General features: G+C 47.2%; 1 protein-coding gene across 1 annotated transcript in view; it reads right to left on the bottom strand.

Moving 5' to 3' along the window:
- Positions 1-14,117: 14,117 nt before the first annotated feature.
- JMJD6 (jumonji domain containing 6, arginine demethylase and lysine hydroxylase) overlaps positions 14,118-23,221 on the bottom strand; it is a 149,049-nt gene continuing 139,945 nt past the window's right edge. Inside the window, exons 5-6 of the mRNA XM_086930678.1 lie at positions 15,319-15,457; positions 14,118-15,094 (exon numbers count right to left, since the gene is read on the bottom strand). Of these exons, the coding sequence (XP_086786804.1) occupies positions 14,963-15,094; positions 15,319-15,457 (271 nt within the window). The 3' untranslated portion in view covers positions 14,118-14,962. The remainder of the gene's footprint in view (positions 15,095-15,318; positions 15,458-23,221) is intronic.

Here is a 23,221-nt window from a genome sequence, read left to right as displayed (position 1 = left end):
ACAGTCTATGACTTCTATTGATGTTGCCTCTCCTTCTTGCAAAACCTTTTTAGCTTCCGTCTTTGACTCTGGAGGAAGTGGATCCAAGTATGGCGAAACATCACACCAAAGTTGGCGATCGTATCTCCCCAATATCGCCAAGGCATTTGCTGCCCGCACTAGAAGACTCGCCATTGAAGAGAACCTCTTCCCGGCGTTGTCTAACCTCCTGCCCTCTTTATCTGGAGTTGTCAAAGAAGCTGAGGGGGTTACCCGACTTCCTTTGTGCCGCTTGTGAAATTACCGAGTCCGGTCTTGGGAGTCCCGTCAAAGACGCTGGACCATCCTCAGGAGCTTTGTATTTTTTGTCAAGGCGCGGTAGTACAGGGACCACCGTCGCTGGATTCTTCATTGCCTTAAAGCCTTCATCCCACAGATGCTGGACAATAGGGATACATCTTGTTGTCTTCTTATAAGGTTCTTTACAATCATATAAGAAACACTCTGTGGCAACAGAAGGCATTGATAGTTTGAATCTACCAGCCGCTCTCTCCATTAGCTTATGAAACCCTCCTATATCCGCTGGCGGAGAGTACACCGGATCCAGACATGGAGATGCTGGATGACATTCATCCCATTCTACACCTTGACCAGACCTGTCATCAAAATCTTGATCCTCATCCGAGGAATCATCATGGGTGTCTAATGGTATTCAAGGCTCCTGTGGAACCGGTGTCTGTGGCTGAGATGAAACCTGGGCCGGCAATTCGGGAGTAGCCATTGCTGGAGCCGAAGGGACAGACATGGCTTGCGCAAGCGGAACAGCAGCAGGTTGTGAACATCTAGACTTGTAATCCAGCAGCATGTTGTGAAGGTCCTGCAAGAAAGATGATGGTACAGACACCATGTCTTGTCCAGAGTGCTGCTGAGGCTGGGCAGAATGATGATGATAACCACATTCCTGGTTGTACTCTCAGTCAGAATCTGTCTCTTGGCATTTAACCAGAAGCTGGGATGGACTGTTTGCATAGCCATACGAGTCCTGTTAGTCATCCTCCTCCTCTAAAAGTAGAGCTGGAGGCAAGGGGTAACTCTCCTAGGAGAGGTCATGTCCGGTGTAATTCTAGGTATAGAAATCGTAATTCTTTTTTCAGACGATAAAATAGTACACGATCCCGTTGACAATGGTGCTGATAATACCGCTGTCTGCTTCGTCAAAAGAATAAGCTTAGTCGACGAAAGAACACTCTACGAGATGGGAGTCGTCGATGCCGTTGACGACGAGACAGTTGACGCTCCAGGTCCTGCAGTACTGCTCCCCAACCATCCAACGACGCATCCGTCGTCACCACCGGAGGAGACAGATCGCTTATGAAGGATAGACCTTGGGACAACTTTTCCTGCTTTGTCCACCACAAGGCCGCTTTTTTCATTGCCGAAGTGATGGCCACCTTGTCATCGAAGTACCCGTGAATCTGTTTCCATTGGATGTGCAGTTGTTCCTGAAGAGGACGCATCCTCAATCTGCAGTGTGGAATTAGAGGAATACATAAAGAAATTACCCCCAGAAGAGATTTGTAGCGGCGTACTGAAAGACACCTTCTTTCTTAGTCTAGCGCCATGGTCTGCAGTTTTTTCTGCCTCTCCAAGGTTGGAAAAGCTTTGAGATTAGAGTCCAAAATGGCTCCCAGGAAGCGTGCTGTCCTGGATGGGACCAGAGAAGACTTCTCCTTGTTTAAAGTGAGACCTAAATTCTGAAACAGGTTTGTACATGCGTCAACCGCTTCCCTTGCTGCCCCCTGGACGGAGCTTTCAGCAACCAATCGTCCAGGTAAGGGAAGACCTGAAAGTGATTTTTCCGTAGAAACGCTGCTACTGGTGCCAGCACCTTTGTGAAGATTCTCGGGGCTGAGCGAAGACCAAAGGGTAAAACCCTGAATTGAAAGTGGCTCTTGGCTACTGTAAATCGTAGAAACCTTCTGTGTGCTGGGTGAATCGGTACATGAAAGTACGCATCTTCGAGATAGAGCGTGGCCATGAAATCCCCTGGATTGATGAGACGTAGAAGGTCTTGAAGAGAGACCATCCGGAAAGACAGGGAGATGAGATAGGTGTTGAGCTCCCTGAGGTCTAAAATGGGGCGCCATTTCTATAGCGTCCTCCTTACCAGGAAGAACCTGGAATAGAATCCTCCTCTTTGGGCGGAGGGGACCGGCTCTATAGCACCTTTCAGGAGCATCTGATTAACTTCGAGCCGCAGATGTTTTGATGGAATGGCAGCAGGGGGCTTGGATGGTGGGATTTGCGTGAATTCCAAAGTATGGCCCTTTCAAATGATGTTTAGCACCCATCAGTCTGATGTTATCTTGGACTAATTCCGAAGGTACTGTGACACCCTGCCTCCTACTGATGATCTTGCGGAGGTGGGTACAGTAGAAAGAGCCATGAGGCCGCTATTGTCTATTGGACATATCACGTCCTTGGCGAGCCTGCTTCCCTCTGTTATTAGGTCTTGAGAAATTAGAGGACTGGCCTGGTCTTTGCTGATAAGGTTGGTGGTACTGTTGCGAACCTGAGCCATATGATGAGTACCTTTGCTGCTGATAAGAGCCTCTGTAGGTGGTGCTTTTGCCCCTGGAAACTCTAAAAGGAGCTTTACGGTACTGAAGCGTACCCAGAGACTTAGCAGTCTCAGTATCCTTTTTAATATCTTGGAGAGTGTCCTCTATCAAGTTTCCAAATATTGCCTCTCCATCAGAAGGTAGATCCAGGGTTTTATTCTGGATTTCAGGTCTAAACCAAGTCGCCTTAAGCCATCCCTGGCGACAAGGGACTGCAGCCCCAGCCAAAGAACGAAAAGCCGTCGTGGCAATGTCCATGGCACAGTCTATGACTGCCATTAATGTTGCCTCTCCTTCTTGCAAAACCTTTTTAGCTTCTGTCTTTGATTCTGGAGGAAGTTGACCCAAGTATGGCGAAACATCACACCATAGTTGGCGATCATATCTCCCCAATATCGCCAAGGCATTTGCTGCCCGCACTAGAAGACTCGCCAGCGTGGTCTAACCTCCTGCCTTCTTTATCTGGAGGAGTTGTCAAAGGAGGTGAGGTAATTCTCGCCATAGAAATCGTAATTCTTTTTTCCGACGATAAAATAGTAGACGATCCCGTCGACAATGGTGCTGATAATACCGTCGTCGGCTTAGTCAACAGAATACGAGTCGTCGACAAAAGAACACTCGACGAGATGGGCGTCGTCGATGCCGTTGACGACGAGACAGTCTACGCTCCTGCCGTCAATGTCGTCGAAGCCCTCGACGACAACACCGTCGACGAACACTTCGTCGTCGACATCCTCATCGACGTCACGATCGCTGTAGATATCTTCGTCGACATCGTCGACACCTTCTTCGACGTCGGTATTACTGCCATCGACGACTCAGTCTTAGTCGGCGATCCCTTCGACGTCGATTGTCCCGTGGACGAGCCAGTCGACGGTACCATTTTGAGCTTAGGCTTCAATTCCTTTGTCGACGGAGCCTTTGTCGACGACGTCTTCATCTTCGAAGACTTGGAACTTCTGTCAGACTTTCCAGATGATTGAGAAGAGGGTTTTTTGAAGGCTGGATCAGTCTCCATACCCGAAGAAGGCATAGATGGTCCTACCCTCTCCTTTTCACTGTGGTGAGGAGATTCGACTGGACCTTGGCTCTCAGAGGGTCTTTTTTGAGGTGTTAGAAGGACGCTCCACAGAAGGAGAAGGGGAACCCCTACCCCTTTTGACTGACCTTCTAGTCGATGACGCTGATGAATAGCCCTCACTGTCACTGGAGACTGTGTCCTTTCTGGACTTCAACTTCTGGAACCATGAAAGAAGCCTACCCTCACGATCCCGGATGGTCTTGGTTGAAAAAGTGGGCCAGATCTTGCAGTCCGCAGCCTTATGATCAGGATAGAGCAGTAGATGCAATCGTTATGCTTATCCTCAACAAATAATCTTTTCTTGCCACAAGTGGAACATGGCTTGAAAAGGGCCGCCTTCTTTTCCTTATCAGACATCCTGGAAGGGACAACTAACAATTTTGAAGAAAAATCCTGAAGAAAAACTTCTGAAAGAATAGAGATTGAGCAGAGCTCAAAGGAGACTCCCTAAGCACAACGTGCGGTAGAAAATCTAAGGCTCTGACGTTCCTTCAGGAGGGTTCTATGGGGTGAGGCTCCTCTGATTGGCTAATGCTTAGTTTGGTCTCTTTTACAAAAAGAGGCGGATATGCTACAGAAGGGAATGAGGCCTAGGCCTTTTTCTTTCTCTTTTGTACCTACTGCTATGTTATTTTTGTTACCGAGACTCCCATTCCGACGACGGGGAATGATACAAAAGCATGGGAATCTATGAAAGTTCCAATACTGGGGCAAGGTCTAGAACTTAGGGGCGTGATACTGAGGTAACTTTTGCAGCTTCAAATGCTGTACCTATTTGTTTGTGATATATGTTGTGTCATCTGACGGGTGTTGGTTGTGGGTGTTAAGAAGGAAGGATGGAAAACACAGGTAAAAGAGGAAGGGGAAAAGTTTAACAAAAGAAAGTTTTGTGCTCTGTGGTCGGGCAGAGGCTACATTTCCCTTTGTTTTTCAGTTTAGTAAAAGTGAAAAACAGTGGTGTTTTCCGTCTATGGTACATGGACTGATTTGGCCAACTGTTTCATTTTTAAGAATTAAAAGGAGAAAAACAAATCGTCTCTTATAGGCATGTTTTTTTATTTTTTTTTCAGGAAAATATATGTTGCAAAAATGGGTTTGGGGACACCGTTCCACTGTTACAGGATATTCGAGTACCCCAGAAGTGAAAACAGTGGATGTCATGCTACTTTGCAGTGTGTGCGCGCCTCAGGATATCCAGAGCAAGTACCCATTCCAGAAAATTAGTGAGCCCAACAAGCAAAGAACAAATTGCTTAACATTTCATCGCTTCCTTTAATAACTGCAATACGTGAATAAATTGTTTCAAAGACTTGTTTAGCGTATTTATTTATTAATTTAAAAATATGGCATGGTCAATGCGGACATTAAATCACTTAGCTGAAACTATGTTTAAGTGGTGTCAGAATAAGAAAGCAATGCAACACATTTCATCATAAAAATTTTATATACAGTTGTCACAAACCTCTAAGTCAAGTATACAGACTTCACTTCGGCTGTTCTTGAATATTTGGCATTATTTACATCACATTTTGAGCTCCTGTTCCTTCCTCCGCAGTATGCAACTGGTCACTGAAGAACCAAGCAAGTCTCATCTAGGCAACAATATTATCCTGAAGTCTCAGAATGCACAACGGTTTAATCCTGCCAGCAGGGTTGTACTTTATGGGGCGGTCACCACTTACAGTTAACTGTAACTTACAGATATTAGATGTTTGGGCAAATTAGGTGTGAGAGAAAGAGCTGGCACCCATCATTATAAATAAACTTTGAACCCATCTTTATAAATAAACTTTGAATCTGGTGTATTCATTCACAAAAACCTGACGCGCCTGAGCTGAAAGCAACACTAAATAGGATGGGTATGGTAACAGCTAGATTTTAATGTGGTTAACAAGCATAGCTGTCTTCTTCCAGTACTGAATATTGCCAGAGGAAGAAACAGGTGTCGGGGAATTCTATGTATTTCTATGCTATGGATTCTAAAAACCTGTGTTGCATTCCAAGTGTCAACAGATGGGTTTCATTGCCTAGATGTTTGGGAAAGATCAATGAAGGACACAAGTGGCACTGTGCAGCCTCCAGGAGTATTTGCAGGAGTGACAGTGGTTCACATACTTCCGAAACTGGCTTTGTGTGAAAAGGGGTGAGATCACATAATGTAGCTTCTGGCTGTGCGCTTACAGGACTGAGGGCACAAAGAACAGCCTTCAGCTGTGTGTGGAAGGGACTGAAGTTTTTTAGTAGAGCCTCCCTGCTGTGTGCAGGAGGGACTGAGGTCGCTTAGTGCAGCCTCCCTGCTTTGTGCAGGAGGGACTGAGGTCGCTTAGTGCAGCCTCCCTGCTGTGGGCGGAAGGGACTGAGGTCGCTTAGTGCAGCCTCCCTGCTGTGGGCGGAAGGGACTGAGGTCGCTTAGTGCAGCCTCCCTGCTGTGGGCGGAAGGGACTGAGGTCGCTTAGTGCAGCCTCCCTGCTGTGGGCGGAAGGGACTGAGGTCGCTTAGTGCAGCCTCCCTGCTGTGGGCGGAAGGGACTGAGGTCGCTTAGTGCAGCCTCCCTGCTGTGCGCGGAAGGGACTGAGGTCGCTTAGTGCAGCCTCCCTGCTGTGCGCGGAAGGGACTGAGGTCGCTTAGTGCAGCCCCCCTGCTGTGCGCGGAAGGGACTGAGGTCGCTTAGTGCAGTCTCCCTGCTGTGCGCGGAAGGGACTGAGGTCGCTTAGTGCAGCCTCCCTGCTGTGCGCGGAAGGGACTGAGGTCGCTTAGTGCAGCCTCCCTGCTGTGCGCGGAAGGGACTGAGGTCGCTTAGTGCAGCCTCCCTGCTGTGCGCGGAAGGGACTGAAGTCGCTTAGTGCAGCCTCCCTGCTGTGCGCGGGAGGGACTGAAGTCGCTTAGTGCAGCCTCCCTGCTGTGGGCGGAAGGGACTGAGGTCGCTTAGTGCAGCCTCCCTGCTGTGCGCGGAAGGGACTGAGGTCGCTTAGTGCAGCCTCCCTGCTGTGGGCGGAAGGGACTGAGGTCGCTTAGTGCAGCCTCCCTGCTGTGGGCGGAAGGGACTGAGGTCGCTTAGTGCAGCCTCCCTGCTGTGGGCGGAAGGGACTGAGGTCGCTTAGTGCAGCCTCCCTGCTGTGGGCGGAAGGGACTGAGGTCGCTTAGTGCAGCCTCCCTGCTGTGCGCGGAAGGGACTGTGGTCGCTTAGTGCAGCCTCCCTGCTATGCGCGGAAGGGACTGAGGTCGCTTAGTGCAGCCTCCCTGCTGTGCGCGGAAGGGACTGAGGTCGCTTAGTGCAGCCTCCCTGCTGTGCGCGGAAGGGACTGAGGTCGCTTAGTGCAGCCTCCCTGCTGTGTGCGGAAGGACTGAGGTCGCTTAGTGCAGCCTCCCTGCTGTGTGCGGAAGGGACTGAGGTCGCTTAGTGCAGCCTCCCTGCTGTGTGTGGAAGGGACTGAGGACGCTTAGCGCAGCCTCCCTGGTGTGTGTGTGTGGAAGGGACTGAGGACGCTTAGCGCAGCCTCCCTGCTGTTTGCGGAAGGGACTGAGGTCGCTTAGTGCAGCCTCCCTGCTGTATGCGGAAGGAACCGAGGTCGCTTAGTGCAGCCTCCCTGCTGTGTGCGGAAGGGACTGAGGTTGTTTAGTGCAGCCTCCTGCTTTGAAGTGAAGACAGAGGTCTTATACTGCAGCCTCAGGCTGAAGGTCAAATTTCATAGCAAGTCAGTCTCACAATGGTGCAAAAAAAGATGGTTAAGTCACAGTGCAAACTCCTGTGGTGTGTTGATGGGACAGTGATCACATTCAAACTCCGGCTCGTACAGGATGCACAGTTGGATTTTTCAGATTATTGCTTACAAGCAAAGTAGACTGACATCAGAGGGCACTTTCCAATTGTAAAAACACCAAGGTCAGTGTCACATCCTAAAAGAACCAGAAGGGAAGATAAAGAAGCAGACAATAACCTGCATTATCAGTTAAAACCACAGCCTTCTCCTTTTAGATGCAGTAGTGACTATAGTTAAAAAGTGCAGCGTTAGGGAGAAAAAAAGCTGAGGCAACAGCCCTAACTGTAGGTTACACCAATGTCACAAAGTACTATCTACTGTTGGGTGTAGTAGGGCAAGGTCACACAGGGACTGCAGGCACAAGATAACCAAGTTCAGAATCAATGCTACCTTTTACTGGGTTGGTAACAAAAACCAAGGCAACAAGAAAACAAGTTACTTACCTGTAACTTTAGTTCTCCAGTATTGGTATCTTTCATAGATTCACATGCCTGAATCATTCCCCGTCGTCGAGACGGGAGTCTCCGGTATATAAAAAAGCAGTGCTTAGTAGTATAGCAAACTGAAAAGAGGCCTAGGCCCATTTCCCTTTTGCAACCCATAGCCTTTGTTATGTAAAAAGGCCCAAACTTTTCCCTGAACCAATCAGAGCTCCTCACCCTCTAGAACACTCCTGAGAGAACCTTCTGCCCCTCAGATTTTTCGCGCACTTGTGCAAATAACACATCTTGTGCTAAATCCGAGGTGAGCCTCTCAGGGGAGGAGGGTGGGTGCATGTGAATCTATGAAAGATACCAATACTGGAGAACTAAAGTTACAGGTAAGTAACTTGTTTTCTTACTCCAGTATTGGATCTTTCATAGATTCACATGCCTGAATCAGAATAGCGAGCAGTGAAAAAACAAAGCACATTTTCCTGATACATTACATAATCATGCAATACCATTAGAAAATGAGGCATAATCTCATATACACATACATACTTATATAAAATGTGACTTTGTAAACAAGAGATTATGGATGGAGGGATGTAAGAAAGGCTCACCGTTACTGGATGGTATTCCGCAGTACCACCTCTCCCACCGCCGCATCCGATTCTGCGGCTGCCTCCAAGCAGTAGCGCCTGGTGAAGGTGTGCGTAGATGCCCAGGTTGCTGCTCTGCAGATATCCTGGATTGGCACTCCTCCAAACAGTGCAGAGGATGTGGCCACCGCCCTCGTGGAATGGGCACGGACTTGTGCATTTAAAGGCTTTCTAGCATCGTGATGACAGTAGACAATCTCACTGGAAATCCATCTGGCAATTCCCCTCTTTGACAGAGGGAAACCTTTCATGGATGCGCTGAAGGCGACGAATAACTGGGAAGACTTGCGGAACGCCTTAGTTTCTTTCAGGTTAAATTTCATACATCTCTAAACGTCCAGCGAGTGCAATACTCGTTCTGCCACTGTCGATGGATGAGGAAAGAAACGTTTCAACACCAATGGTTCGTTCAAATGAAAATGAGTTGGCACCTTCGGAATGAACTTCGGGTTTGTCCTGAGAATCATTCTATCCTCCTGAAACTGTAAGAAAGGCTCCTGAATCGTGAGCGCTTGTAGTTCACCTACTCTTCTCGCTGAAGTCAATGCACTGATAAGAGCAACTTTCCAGGACAAGAACTTCAGGTCTGCCCTGTGTATCGGTTCAAACGGTGGTCTCATCAATTGAGAAAGTATAACACTCAGATTCCATAATGGTGGTGGGGAGGCTTTACTGAAGGAAAGACTCTAAATATCCCCTTCATAAATTGTTTGATAGTCCTTGAGGACCATAAAGATGGGCCTGATGATGACCTCCTGTAGCGGGATAACGCAGCCAAATGCCCCTTATGGAGGCATGTGCTAATCGTGACTTTGCTAACAGCAGAATGTAAGGTATAATTTGATGAGGTGCAGCAGTAAGATTATGAACATCATGTCTCTTACACCACTGACAAAACCTCTTCCATATCATCCTGTAGGTTTTGTTCGTACTCTCCTCTCTGGCCTTGGACAGGATCTCCCTACATTCGTGTGAGATGTTCAGATGGCTAAACTCATAGTGTTCAGGAGAAAGGCTGCTAATCGCAAGGATTTCGGGTCCGGATGGAGCACTTGCCCCTTGGACCTTGTTAGAAGCGATGGAATAAGGCGCAACCGAATTGGACGGTCCTCTGACAGCAGCAGTTCCGTGAACCAGTGTTGTCCGGGCCACCACGGGGCTACTAGGATCAGCCTGCACGACTCTTTCTTGATCTTCACCAGTACGCGGGTGGGAAGAGGAATTGGAGGAAAAACATAGGCCAAGATGCCGGACCATGCCATGGAAAACGCATTCCCTCAAGATCCCTTCTGGGTAAGCCAGCTTGCGAAGTACTGGCATTTTCTGTTTTCCCTTGTAGCGAAGAGGTCTACTATCGGTGTTCCCCATCTTCGAAAGACGCTGTCCAGGATCCCCTGGTATAGCTCCCATTCGTGGCAGGACAATGTTAGCCTGCTGAGAGTATCCACCTTGACGTTTTGATCCCCCGGGAGGTGATCTGCTGCCAATGATATTCCTTGCTGAAGAGCCCATTCCCATATCTCCTGGGCTTCCTGAGACCGGGAGAGAGATCTCGTTCCCCCTTGCTTGTTCACATAATGTATTGCCGTAGTGTTGTCTGTTCTTACCAACACCGGCGAACCTCTTATCCTTGGCAGAAAAGCCAGTAATGCCAAGCGGATCATTCTGAGCTCCAGCAGATTTATGTGTAACTGCAGCTCCTGTGCCTTCCAACGACCGCTGACTTGAAGGTCCTGAAGGAAAACTCCCCATCCTTCCAAAGACACATCCGTCGTTACCACTAGCGGAGCCGCTCTTGCCAGAAACGTCAGTCCGAGACACATTAGCTTTTTGTGTCTACCACTTTGCTGCCTGTATCATCACTGGTGCCACCCGTATTGCATCGTCGAAGGATCCCTCCGCCTGATGCCATTGAAGATCGATCTGTTTCTGCCATGGTCTCATCCTTAGCCTGTAGCAAGGTACCAGGGGAATACAAGAGGATATCGTGCCCAGCAAGGATTTGTACCTGCAGACTGAAAGAGACTTTCTTTTTACCAACTCTTGGAAGAGGGACACAATCCTCAGTTGTCTTTCCTCGGAGGGAAACGCTTTGTTGCATTCCGTGTCCAATATTGCCCCCAGAAATGTCGCTGGAGTCAGACACTATATAAAAATTAATGGTCCTCCGGCTACTGCCAATCGAAGATACAGTTTAAAGGAAGGATGAAGGGGATGTGAAAAATAAGCATCCTGTAAGTCTAGAGTGGTAATATGATCCCTTGGGTTTAAGAGTAGCCGAATGTCTAGGGACAGCATTTAGAAAAAATTGCTTCTTATGGTAAGTATTCAGAACTCTCAGGCCTAGAATAGGGCGCTATTGCAGGGCATTCTTCCGAACTGGGAAGAAACACAGGAGTAAAAAACCTTTTTGTTTTTGGAAGATCGGCACCGGTTCTATTGCTCCCTTTCGGAGCATTGTCCGAATCTCCAAACGCATCTGAGTTAGATGTTTTTAGTCTCTTGACTTGTCTGCAGTGTTGGAAGGAGGGAATTGAAGAAAACTGAAGAGTGTGTGAATTTTAGGATATTGAAGCCCATCTGTCTGCTATCTTCAGTCCACAATATAGATGGGAAGCAACTCTCCCACCCATGGAACTCGTGGAGAGGAAAAGCAACATGCAGCCAGATCCCGGAGGTTGTCATTGTCTTTAACCAATGTTATTTATTTATTTATTTTTCCCCCTGAAGAACTCCTAGTCCTCTAGGAGCAGACTTTGTATAGTTCCTTGTTTGTTGTAACTCCTATTGTTGACAATATGGTTGTGATGATGAGGAATAACAGGGGTAATCTTCCCTTGTTGATAACTACCCTTGTAGGATGATTGGCCTCCTTTCCAGTCGCCTCGGAAAGGCACCTAACGGTATCATAGTGTACCCAGGGTATTTGTATTCCCTTTAATACCTTGAAATGCCTCATCCACTTGTTTCCCAATAAATCTTCTCCATCGAAAAGGAGATTCAGGATCCTAATTTTGGACTTCTGGTCTTAAGGCAGTCAACCGTAACCACGTCTGACTCGTTAGCACCGTCGCTCGCCTCATGTCTAATGTTCTCTAGGAAGAGATCCAGGTTAGGCGCCATATTGCACCATATATGCTTGTATTAACAGCCCAGAATAGCAAGGGCATCATCTGCTTTGCCTAAGAGAACAGACATGGATGAGAATCTCTGTCTTGCGTTGTCCAAGCATCTCCCCTCCCTGTTCGGAGGTGTTGATATAGGTGCAGAGGGATTCTTAGATTCCTGTTGCGCTATTGCTAATACACGAAATGAGATTTTGGATGGTTTTGAATGGCTACATGAAATCGTATAAGAAGCAATCCGTTCGTATTGTCGACATAGGAAGCTAGAATCCCTCGCAGCTGTTTCCATTATATTATGGAATCTGCGGAGAATCCACCCGTCCTGGTGAGGGAGATGCTGGAGATGGATTCAAGCAATCATCCCATTTTTTGTTGGGATCTGTTATTTCTCCCTCTTCCTGGTCATCCTCATCTGTGGTGACCGGATTCTGGTGGTGTATTATTCGAGGAGTTGCCAGCCTACCTTCTTGTTGTGGCGCCCTGTTTCTAACTGGAGTTGTAGGGATGGGATTTCCTGAGCAGCTGGTGCCGGCGGAAACCTCTTTCCATAGTCTGCCAGCATAAACTGCAGATCTATCATCATGAAGCATGGCATTCCAACCATTCCTTCCTGGCACTCATGGCGATAGTGCTGTTGGTGTGGTACTCCCATATCACTCCTCACAGTCCTTCTTCTCATACTTCACATGTAATTGTGAGGGACTAATAGCGTATCCCAAAAGGTTCTTTTCCTATGAATCCTGCTCTTGAAGCAGTTGCTGATGATTTCTAATCTTGGAATTTTCCTCGACGAGCCCGTTGAGGAGATTGTCATCGTCGACACCAGGTATAAAGAGCTATCCGTCGTCGACGACAGTCACCGTTGCTGGTGACCTCGTCCTCGACAGTCGTCGTCGCTGCTATCTCGTAGACGACCACCGTCGTCGACTGCCATCGTAGACAGCCATCGTAGACGACCACCGTCGTAGACAGCCATCGTAGACGACCACCGTCGTCGACGACCCTCGTAGACGACCACCGTCGACGGCCATCGTAGACGACCACAGTCGACGGCCATCGTAGACAGCCATCGTAGACGACCACCGCCGTCGACGGCCATCGTAGACGACCACCGTCGTCGACGGCCATCGTAGACGGCCACCGTCGTCGACGGCCATTGTAGACGACCACCGTCGTCGACCATCGTAGACGACCACCGTCGTCGACGGCCATTGTAGACGACCACCGTCGTCGACGACCATCGTAGACGACCACCGTCGTCGACGACCATCGTAGACGACCACCGTCGTCGACGACCATCGTAGACGACCACCGTCGTCGACGGCCATCGTAGACGACCACCGTCGTCGACGGCCATTGTAGACGACACCCTCGTCGACGGCCATTGTAGATGACACCGTCGTAGACGACCACTGTCGTCGACGACCCTCGTCGACGACGGCCATCGTAGACAGCCATCGTAGACGACCACTGTCGTCGACGACTATCGTAGACGACCACCGTCGTAGACGACCACCGTCGTAGACGATGCCATCGTAGACGATGCCGCCGTTGACGGAGAGGCTGCCTCAGTCTTTACCTCAGAGGTATAAAAGACTGCTTCATGAAGGGTTCTTTGACCAGAGGAAGTGATTGACGGCTCAGAAGTCGTCTTTTTAACATGATCTTACCCCAAAAGCATGTCCTTTCTTCTCCTTTTCCACAGAGTGAGGAGATTTTGAAGGACTGCGCCCATAAGACCCATGAGTGGTCTTTTTGAGGGCCTTCTCAGGACGTTCCCCTGAGGAATGAGTTTGAGGAGATTTTTATCTCTTATGAGATCTCCTACATGTTGAGGACGCCGCCTCATCACTGTCACTGGGGAAAACCTCCTTTCTGGCCTTAGCGTTTTAAACCCTATTAAAAGGCGCCCTCCACGACCTTCCAGAACTTACTTGAGAAAATGCGATATATCTTGCGGTCTGTGGCCTGCGGGTATAGACAGTAAATTTAGTCAGTGTGAGGTTCATCAGTGTAGTGCAACCTCTTGGAACAAGTTGTACAGGCTCTAAATGATCCTTTCTTCTCCTTTCCAGACATTCCTTAAAGAATATATTTGAAGATAATCCATAGTAGAACAGAATCCAGAAGAATTCCTAAGAACAAAGTTCTTTAAAGAAGTTAAAAAACACTGAGTTTGAGCAGAGCTCAAAGGAGACTCCCTAGCACAACGTGCGGTAGAAAAATCTGAGGGGCAGAAGGTTCTCTCAGGAGTGTTCTAGAGGGTGAGGAGCTCTGATTGGTTCAGGGAAAAGTTTGGGCCTTTTTACATAACAAAGGCTATGGGTTGCAAAAGGGAAATGGGCCTAGGCCTCTTTTCAGTTTGCTATACTACTAAGCACTGCTTTTTTATATACCGGAGACTCCCGTCTCGACGACGGGGAATGATTCAGGCATGTGAATCTATGAAAGATCCAATACTGGAGTAAAATAGGACTTCTGGATTGATACATCCTCTTTCTGGTTGTGGATGAACTGAGATTTGAGTGCACCTAGGAATAAAGAAATGAAGCAACAGTGCAACACATGGATTATTAAAGTAGAGAGCAAACAATGTCACCTCCTTTTGGGTATAGATTTTATATGGTTTAACCACTAAGTGAAGGAGAAGGAGTCAAATGGCAAGCATTCTCCAGGTGGGTGTGCAAGGGGTGAAGTTCACAGCATATACTGCTTTCGAATGAGTCAAGCATCAGGGTAAACATTCATGCCAAGGGATGCTCTACGGTTGCTTTCAGACTGGTGGTGGGATAGTCAAAAAGTGTGTATTTCCAGAGGGTAGGCCATAATTAAACACAATGTTTCCCTCACAACCCAAGTTTTACACCAAAACAAGAATTCCTATCCCCAGACCAAAAAAAAGTGGTGTGATCTGTCTCTTACAACGCCTAAACCATGGCCTAATCTTGCTGGCCAAAATTATTTTTATTGCACTCCTGAAATCTTGCATATTTTAAATACATCGTTGATTGACAAAAAAAAAAAAAAAAACCTTCATCCAACGCCTAAAAACACTGCAAGTTATAGAGGAGAAAATGGATTAAGACTTGGCTGAAATACAATAAAACAGGACTATATATACACACACGTGATAAAAACATATTATCTCGTCCTTTAAAAAATTGCAATGGATTCCCTTGGCACATATAACAATCGCCTGGTTTCTAGAAAGAAATTGAAATGTCTATTATTTCTGCAAATCTCCTGAATAACCCCATGACTTCTTTTTTTGCTTATGTCGTGCTTAGTCTTGGAAAGCAGGATGCACGCAGTCATCTGGATGAGCTGCGTTCTTTGCTTACACAATCATCCTGTGATACTGTGTCTCCATTTTCAACCATGCCACAAGTTCGCCTCTTCTTCCTGCGAGGAGTCATTCCATCTGCTTCAGAGCCAGAGTCTCCCTGGAGAACAAAAATAACCACTGTTAGCCTATATGTATCTAAATTGCGTCCAGAAAATGATACCCAACTTGCTTAGTGGCAATTAAATAAAAATACAGATTTACAATCAAACAATAGAAAATACTTTATCAAATCTTGTGCTGTTTGTCTCTTTCGTCCAATCTGGCAGTCCATCCCTAGTTAATCCGTAGAAAGAAAGCCCTATTCAAGCAGAGAATACTCGCCTCAGAGTCCGAATCGGAGGAGCTAGAGCTGGAAGAGCTAGAGGAGTCACTGGAGCTATCTGAAGCAATACCAGTTGATTCTTGCAGGTCCACAGAGTCTGCCAAAGCTGCTAGTTCAGGGCGCTCTTGCTTCAGGATCCTAAAATACACAATGAAGTAAAAACACGATTGTATTCTGCAATTAGCTAGCTGCAAAGAGATAGCTGGCAATAAGCAACTGCAAAGAACCAACTTTATTTCATGATTGGAAACCTAGAATTCCAAGTTATCCAACACTTAGATTTGAGACAATGTTACGTATATTACAATTTTGTTTCAGTTAAGCAATAAGTAAGATGAAGAAAAAAAACTCAAAACAAGGACACACAACGCCAGTAATTACAGAGAAATAATACCAGACATCATAATGATTCAAAAATTAAGAGCAGTGCTTACATGTTTGATATTGTATTTCATCAGATGAACAATTGTTACTTACCTGTAAACAGGTGGTTCTCCAGTATTGGTGTCTTTCATAGATTCACATGCTTGAATATCCCCCGTCGTCGGAGTGGGAGTCCCACGGTAAATAAAATAGCAATAATATATACTATATATATATATATATATATATGTAACATAAAACCTGAAATATGTAATAGAAAAAAGGCATAACAAGCCTACACATATTTCTACATAGGAATGCATGGAAAAGGAAAAAACCATTTGCAGTCTATCATTGTCATTATGTTGGTCCAAACTACAGCCAATCAGGCGCCAGCAACCCTCTAGAACCTTCTCCTCAGAGCTCAGCACCTCAGATTTTCGTAGCACAAGAGTGACCACAGAGTCTATGAGGAGAAGAGAGCCTCTGAGGGGAGGAGGGTGGGTCGCATGTGAATCTATGAAAGACACCAATACTGGAGAACCACCTGTTTACAGGTAAGTAACAATTGTTCTTCTCCAGTATTAGGGGTGTCTTTCATAGATTCACATGCTTGAATAGAATAGATAGCAGTACCCTCCTTAGAGCTGAGATTGCAAAGTACATCCTCAAAAGTTGAAGACAATAATATACAGCTGAAAAGCATATAGCAATCACAGAAAGAAATGGAGGAGGGATCAGAGGCTCACCTTATTGAAAAAGATGACGAAGCACTGCTTGCCCCACTGCGGTATCCGCTTCGTTGACAGCTTCCAAACAATAATGTCTGGTAAAGGTGTGCCTGCTGGACCATGTCGCTGCTCGACAAATCTGGTGTAGAGGCACCCCAGCAAACAACGCAGTGGACGATGCCATCGCTCTTGTAGAATGTGCCTTAACTGGACTCGGTAAAGGCCTGCCAGCCTGCTGATGACTAAATGATATGGCTGCAGAGAGCCATCGTGCCACTGTCTGTTTAGTCACTGAATGCCCTTTTCGCAACAGTCCATATGCTATAAATAGCTGATCAGATTTACGGAAAGGGGCTGTTCTGGAAATGTAGAATTTTAGACAACGTTTTATGTCTAAAGAATGTGCTCGTCCTAGCTGTATATTTCCATAGGCAATAAACAGTTGATCGAATTTGATAATGACAGAGGTCCTTGCAAATAGAAATTTAAAACATCTTCTGATGTCAAGAGTATGTAAATGCCCTCTCCGCTGGGGATTGTGGATTAGGAAAAACGTCTTTAAGATAACTGGTTCTTTCAGGTGAAAATCCGAAGGTACCTTTAGGCATACCCCTTGTACGTAGCACTACAGAATTGGGCGTGAATCGTAAGAAAGGTGAATTGACAATGAGAGCTTGAACATCACAGACTTTTCTAGATGAAGTTAATGCTAACAAAGAGAAAACGTTGCATGTTAGGAAATTGAAATACATCCTAAAAATTGGCTCAAATGGGTGGCGCATGAGCTGCGCTAATACTACATTATAATGCCATGATGAAGGCGGACGACGTACAGGAGGAAACATTCTGAGTAGTCCCTTAAAGAACTGTTGTATTCTGGAAGAATAAAGAGAGATGGACCCATCCTGACGTTACCTTGAAATGGCTGCCAAAAAGACCTTCAACGTTGTATGAGATAAGCCTGATCTTGCCAGGTGCAAGAAAAAAGGTAATATCTGGTCCGGCGTTGCAAGAAATGGGTAAACCCCAGCAGAGTAACACCAAATGCAGATTATTATTTATGTATTTATCTATTTTTAAAGACTGTATGTCTTTAGTAGGTGCTCTCGCGTAAGCCAGTACCTCTTTACAATCCGCCGAGATAGTCAGATGAGCTAATACAAGGTGCTCAGACACCAAGCTGCTAATTTTAGAGAAGCCGGATCTGATGGCAAATTTGACCATTCTGAATGGAGAGGAGATTTGGAATTGGTCGAAACTGTATTGGATCGTACTCTGAGAGGAGAAGAAGTTCGGTGAATCAGTATTGGCGAGGCCACCTGTGGGCGATGGGAATCAAACGATACGGCTCTTTGTTCATCGGACGGAGAATTCTCGGAACCAACGGTACCGGAGAAAAGGCGTAAGCATATATTTGAGACCAGTTTATCGAAAACGCCTTCCCCTGCGAGTCCCTGTGGGGATGCCAGCTTGCAAAGAAACAGGCATAAGCTGTTCTCTTTTTTTTTTTTTTTTTTTGTCGCAAAGAGGTCCATTTGATCCGCCGTTGGCTGATGCAGTTCCTATTCGTGGGTGGACACCTGTTGACCTGCTGAGGGTGTCCGCCAGCACATTTGCAACTCCCGGCACATGGACAGCCAAGAGTTTGATCCTGTGCCATATTGCCCAAGCCCATATCTCTTGGGCTTTCTGAGATAGAAGAACCGACCTCGTTCTTCCTTGTTTGTGCAAGTAAGGTATTGTCTGTGCAAACCAATACTGTGGCTCCTTGAATGATAACACGAAAGGATTTGAGGGCTAAGAAGATAGCACCTAGCTCTAGCCGATTGATGTGCTAAGCCTTTTGTTGAGGGTTCCCATTCCCTGCTGAACCTTCAGCCCTTGAGATATGCTCCTCAACCCTCGAAGGGATGCGTCTGTGGTGATTGTGTAATTTGGCACTTCTGGAAGGAATAACGTATACCCCTTCTACAAATTTCTTACTTGGACCCACCAACAAAAAGGGGGGGCCTCTTGCATCCGAGGATTGATTTGAATGAGATCTACAAAGGAACTGGAGACCTGAAACCAACGTAGAAGAACCACCAAGTGGGAGATGCAAGCCCGTTGTTCGTGCGAGATAAACACCCTTGCTAGGTTGGTATTGATTGATGATACGAGAAATGTTGATATCGGAGCTAGTACTAGTTGTGACTTGTCATGATTTATTGAAAATCAGGTCTTGAAACAGTGACTGACAAGTTTGGGTGTGCTGGACTGATTGTAAATAAGAGCGAGCCCTTATTATACAGTGGTCTCAGGAATGAGAAATTTGTATGCCTTGCAGACGTAGATAGGCTGCCACTGGTGCCAGGATGTACTTAAAGACACTTGAAACGGACCTAAATCCAAGAGGTAGGACCTTTATTGAATAAGTTCTGTACCTATTGTAAAGCGTAGCCACTTCCTATGCTTAGGAAGGATTGGCACATGAAAATAGACATCCTGGAGGTTGAGAGTAGTTATAAACTCGTTCTGGCATAAGAACTTAGGATTTTGTTGAGGGACAACATTTGTAAAGTTTGCGCAAAGATCTAAAATCATGCAACACTTTCCTCATTTGCTTGTTGATGAGGAACTGAGAGTAAACCCTAACGCTGTTGGAGATTCGGAACCATCCGACGGTCCCTGTTTGTATCCATATAGACACTTGTGAAAACGACACCCGTAGATGAGAAGGAGGAGGTCCCTTTGGAGGTGTAGAAAGAGGGAAATTAGACAAATTCTAAAGTGTGCCCTTGGGCATGACGTTTAAAAACCCAACGGTCCTCTGTCACCTTTGACCAAGTGGAGTAAAAGTGAGATATTAGATCTCTGACGTTTTTGGAGGGAATAAAGGTGTGTTCCCGGTAATCCATTGTTTCTTAGAAGAGTTTGCCTAGGCTGTACGATGATAGTCTAGGTAGGACCTGTTGGTACTGTGCCTATGTGACTGCGTTTGATTTGAGTAACGCAATTGATTTTGATTGTAGGAGCCAATACTGGAGGGAACTCCCTTGAAACAAAGGACGTGGAGCTACGTCCTCGGCACCACGAAAAGGCTGCGATTCTATATCCCGAAGGTGCGGGCAGTATCTGCGTCCTTTAAGATGGTCTGCATTGCCTCATCAACATGCTGGCCAGAAGGGCTCCTCAATCAAAAGAACAAGTGAAGTATAGAAGTCTGAACCTCCTTGCGAAAGACGTAGCATTGAAGCAAAATTGTCTTTCCCAGACTGCCCCTATAGCGAGCTGTGGAACACCTGTAGACGCAATGTCCGCTTCACAGTGTATCATTTCTGATGCACTTCTCTCTCGCTCTCACTCCTGCAGGATCTTCAAAGCGTGAGGCTTGGAGGATTCTGGAATAAGTGCTACTGGCGCCAACATGTCAGAGCACATATGGTGGCATACTTGCCCAACTGGCTTGCAAGATAATTGCTGTGCCGCCTGAATAATGACTGAGGCAGGGTAGGCTGAATAGTGGGGAGCTGCACATTTCTTGTCGAGGCGTGAAAAACAAAAAACCGCCGGCACAGAGTTTGACCTCTGCATGAGTCTAACACCTTCTTGCTAAATAAAGTCTATGATAGGAACTGAACGAACTTGTTTTTGTGGTTTCCCCCGGACGAGGGGAAAAAGGGAAAGCGATTCGCCGCTCTCTTCATAAGGAGGGGAAAACCTCCAATATTCACCGGAGGTGAATGCAATAGAGCTCCAGTTTTTAGAGGAAGATATAAAGGCAGGAGTAAAAAGCCACCACGCCATCACGTGGATGTAGCAGAAAGCTGCAGTCGACGAGATAAATCGTCTACCAAAACACATTGTGCATAAAAGTCAACCGTGTGTGAAACCAACTGTCGACGGGCTCAACCGTCGACCATTCCAATAGTTGACAGGGTCAACCGTCTACAGAGCTCATCGTCTACAGAGCTCATCGTCTACAGAGCTCACCGTCTACAGAGCTCACCGTCTACAGAGCTCACCGTCTACAGAGCTCACCGTCTACAGAGCTCACCGTCTACGGAGCTCACCGTCTACGGAGCTCACCGTCTACGGAGCTCACCGTCTACGGAGCTCACCGTCTACGGAGCTCACCGTCTACGGAGCTCACCGTCTACGGAGCTCACCGTCTACGGAGCTCACCGTATACGGAGCTCACCGTCTACGGAGCTCACCGTCTACGGAGCTCACCGTCTACGGAGCTCACTGTCTACGGAGCTCACCGTCGACGAGCCTGTCGTCTACGGGGCCCACCGTCGACGAGCCTACCGTCGACGAGCCTACCGTCGACGAGCCTACCGTCGACGAGCCTATCGTCGACGAGCCTACCGTCGACGAGCCTATCGTCGACGAGCCTATCGTCGACGAGCCTACCGGCGACGAGCCTACCGGCGACGAGCCTACCGGCGACGAGCCTATCGGCGACGAGCCTACCGTCGACGAGCCTACCGTCGACGAGCCTACCGTCGACGAGCTCACCGTCGACGAGGTCACCGTCGACGAGCTCACCGTCGACGAGCCTACCGTCGACGAGCCTACCGTCGACGAGGCCACCGTCGACGGGACATATATCGTAGACGAGCCTACCGTCGACGAGCCACCGTCGACGAGTCTACCGTCGACGAGCCACCGTCGACGAGCCACCGTCGACGAGCCTACCGTCGACGAGCCTACCGTCGACGAGCCACCATCGACGAGGCCACCGTCGACGGGACATATCGTAGTCTAGCCTACCGTCGACTAGCTTACCGTCGACGAGCTTACCGTCGACGAGGCCAACGGTCGAAGAAATTACCATCGACAAAAACTCCCAGTGGTCTACGAGCCTGTAGTCGACAAGAGGGCACTGTCCTCACTGTCGTCGACGCATACCTGGAGGCGTTGTCGTTGCAGAGCAAAAGTGATGGCAAAGAGGATACATAGACCGTATCGTCGACAAACTGGCACATTTTCACGTAGAAAAGTGCGCAGTGTGAGTCTAGACGCCTGAGAGTAAATCTCGTGGGCGTAGATGTGGGAGGCAGACTCAAAGAAGGCCAGAGACCCCTTAATTGTGATGTTACTTCAGCTGGTGAAGTAGAGGAGAAGCATCACTTAAAACGTGAATGTGCAGGACAAACAACAAGAAGTCCTCCCACATCAGAAGGGGGGTACAGTCTAAGCACAAGAACAACCACTTCTCCTCTTACCATGTCAGAGACAAGCAGAGTGTTTCCATATACTCTTCATGAGGGTTCACAGGAAAAGGTCACAGTTTCCTACAAGTGACACAGGGTCTGAACGTAGACTTCATGTAAGAAGACAGTACAAAACTGTGATATTAAGAAGAAGAAATTGAAGAAAATTGAAGAAAATTGAAGAAAAAAACTGAGCAGAGCTCAGGGAGACTCCCTTCACACGACGTGCGGTAGAAAATCTGAGGTGCTGAGCTCTGAGGAGAAGGTTCTAGAGGGTTGCTGGCGCCTGATTGGCTGTAGTTTGGACCAACATAATGACAATGATAGACTGCAAATGGTTTTTTCCTTTTCCATGCATTCCTATGTAGAAATATGTGTAGGCTTGTTATGCCTTTTTTCTATTACATATTTCAGGTTTTATGTTATATATATATATATATATATATATATATATATATATATATATATATATATATATAGTATATATTATTGCTATTTTATTTACCGTGGGACTCCCACTCCGACGACGGGGGATATTCAAGCATGTGAATCTATGAAAGACACCCCTAATACTGGAGAAATATAGAACGAGACTGGTTACAGTGATTTAAAGACAAGAAAGCCAATACAAGAAGAGGATGGAACGACAACAAATACAAAAGGGAACACTGAAATAGCAGACCTTAGAAAGGCTGGCTATACTAGTTGAGCACTATTTACCAATTTCAGTCCTCCCTCAACTCAAAAATGAGAGAAGAACAAGCATTTGCAATGCAATAGGTCTCGCATAAGGAAAGTTTGAGCTATTGGTCTTGTAAATGAAAATTTTTTTATTTATGTGTTGGTTTTGAAAATAACTAAATTAATAGCTTTGTCATTTACAATGCCAAGAACAGAAGTGAAAATTTAACATCTTTTTGTGACATTTGTAATAAAGCTTGAAACATTGAGAGAAAATATTTGAACCAGTTGTTGAATGGTTGCGCAGATTGAAGATGGGGTGGCGCTGAGTGGTGCTCTGGTGGTGCTGAGTGATGCTGGGGTGGCGCTGAGTGATGCTGGGGTGGCGCTGAGTGATGCTGGGGTGGCGCTGAGTGATGCTGGGGTGGCGCGGCGCTGAGTGATGCTGTGGTGGCGCTGTGGTAGTGCTGAGTGATGCTGTGGTGGTGCTGAGTGATGCTGTGGTGGTGCTGAGTGATGCTGTGGTGGTGCTGAGTGATGCTGTGGTGGTGCTGAGTGATGCTGTGGTGGTGCTGAGTGATGCTGTGGTGGTGCTGAGTGGTGCTGTGGTGGTGCTGAGTGGTGCTGTGGTGGTGCTGAGTGGTGCTGTGGTGGTGCTGAGTTGCTGAGTAATGCTGTGGTTGCGCTGAGTGATGCTGTGGTGCTGCTAAGTGGTGCTGTGGTGGTGCGGAGTGATGCTGTGGCGGTGCGGAGTGATGCTGTGGCGGTGCGGAGTGATGCTGTGGCGGTGCGGAGTGATGCTGTGGAAGTGCGGAGTGATGCTGTGGAAGTGCTGAGTGATGCTGTGGAAGTGCTGAGTGATGCTGTGGAAGTGCTGAGTGATGCTGTGGAAGTGCTGAGTGATGCTGTGGAAGTGCTGAGTGATGCTG

Source organism: Lissotriton vulgaris, chromosome 7 (assembly GCF_964263255.1).
Source record: "Lissotriton vulgaris chromosome 7, aLisVul1.2, whole genome shotgun sequence".
Taxonomy (NCBI): Eukaryota; Metazoa; Chordata; class Amphibia; order Caudata; family Salamandridae; genus Lissotriton; species Lissotriton vulgaris.
Note: the sequence above shows the minus strand (reverse complement) of the source record. Positions and strands in the feature narration are given on the sequence as shown.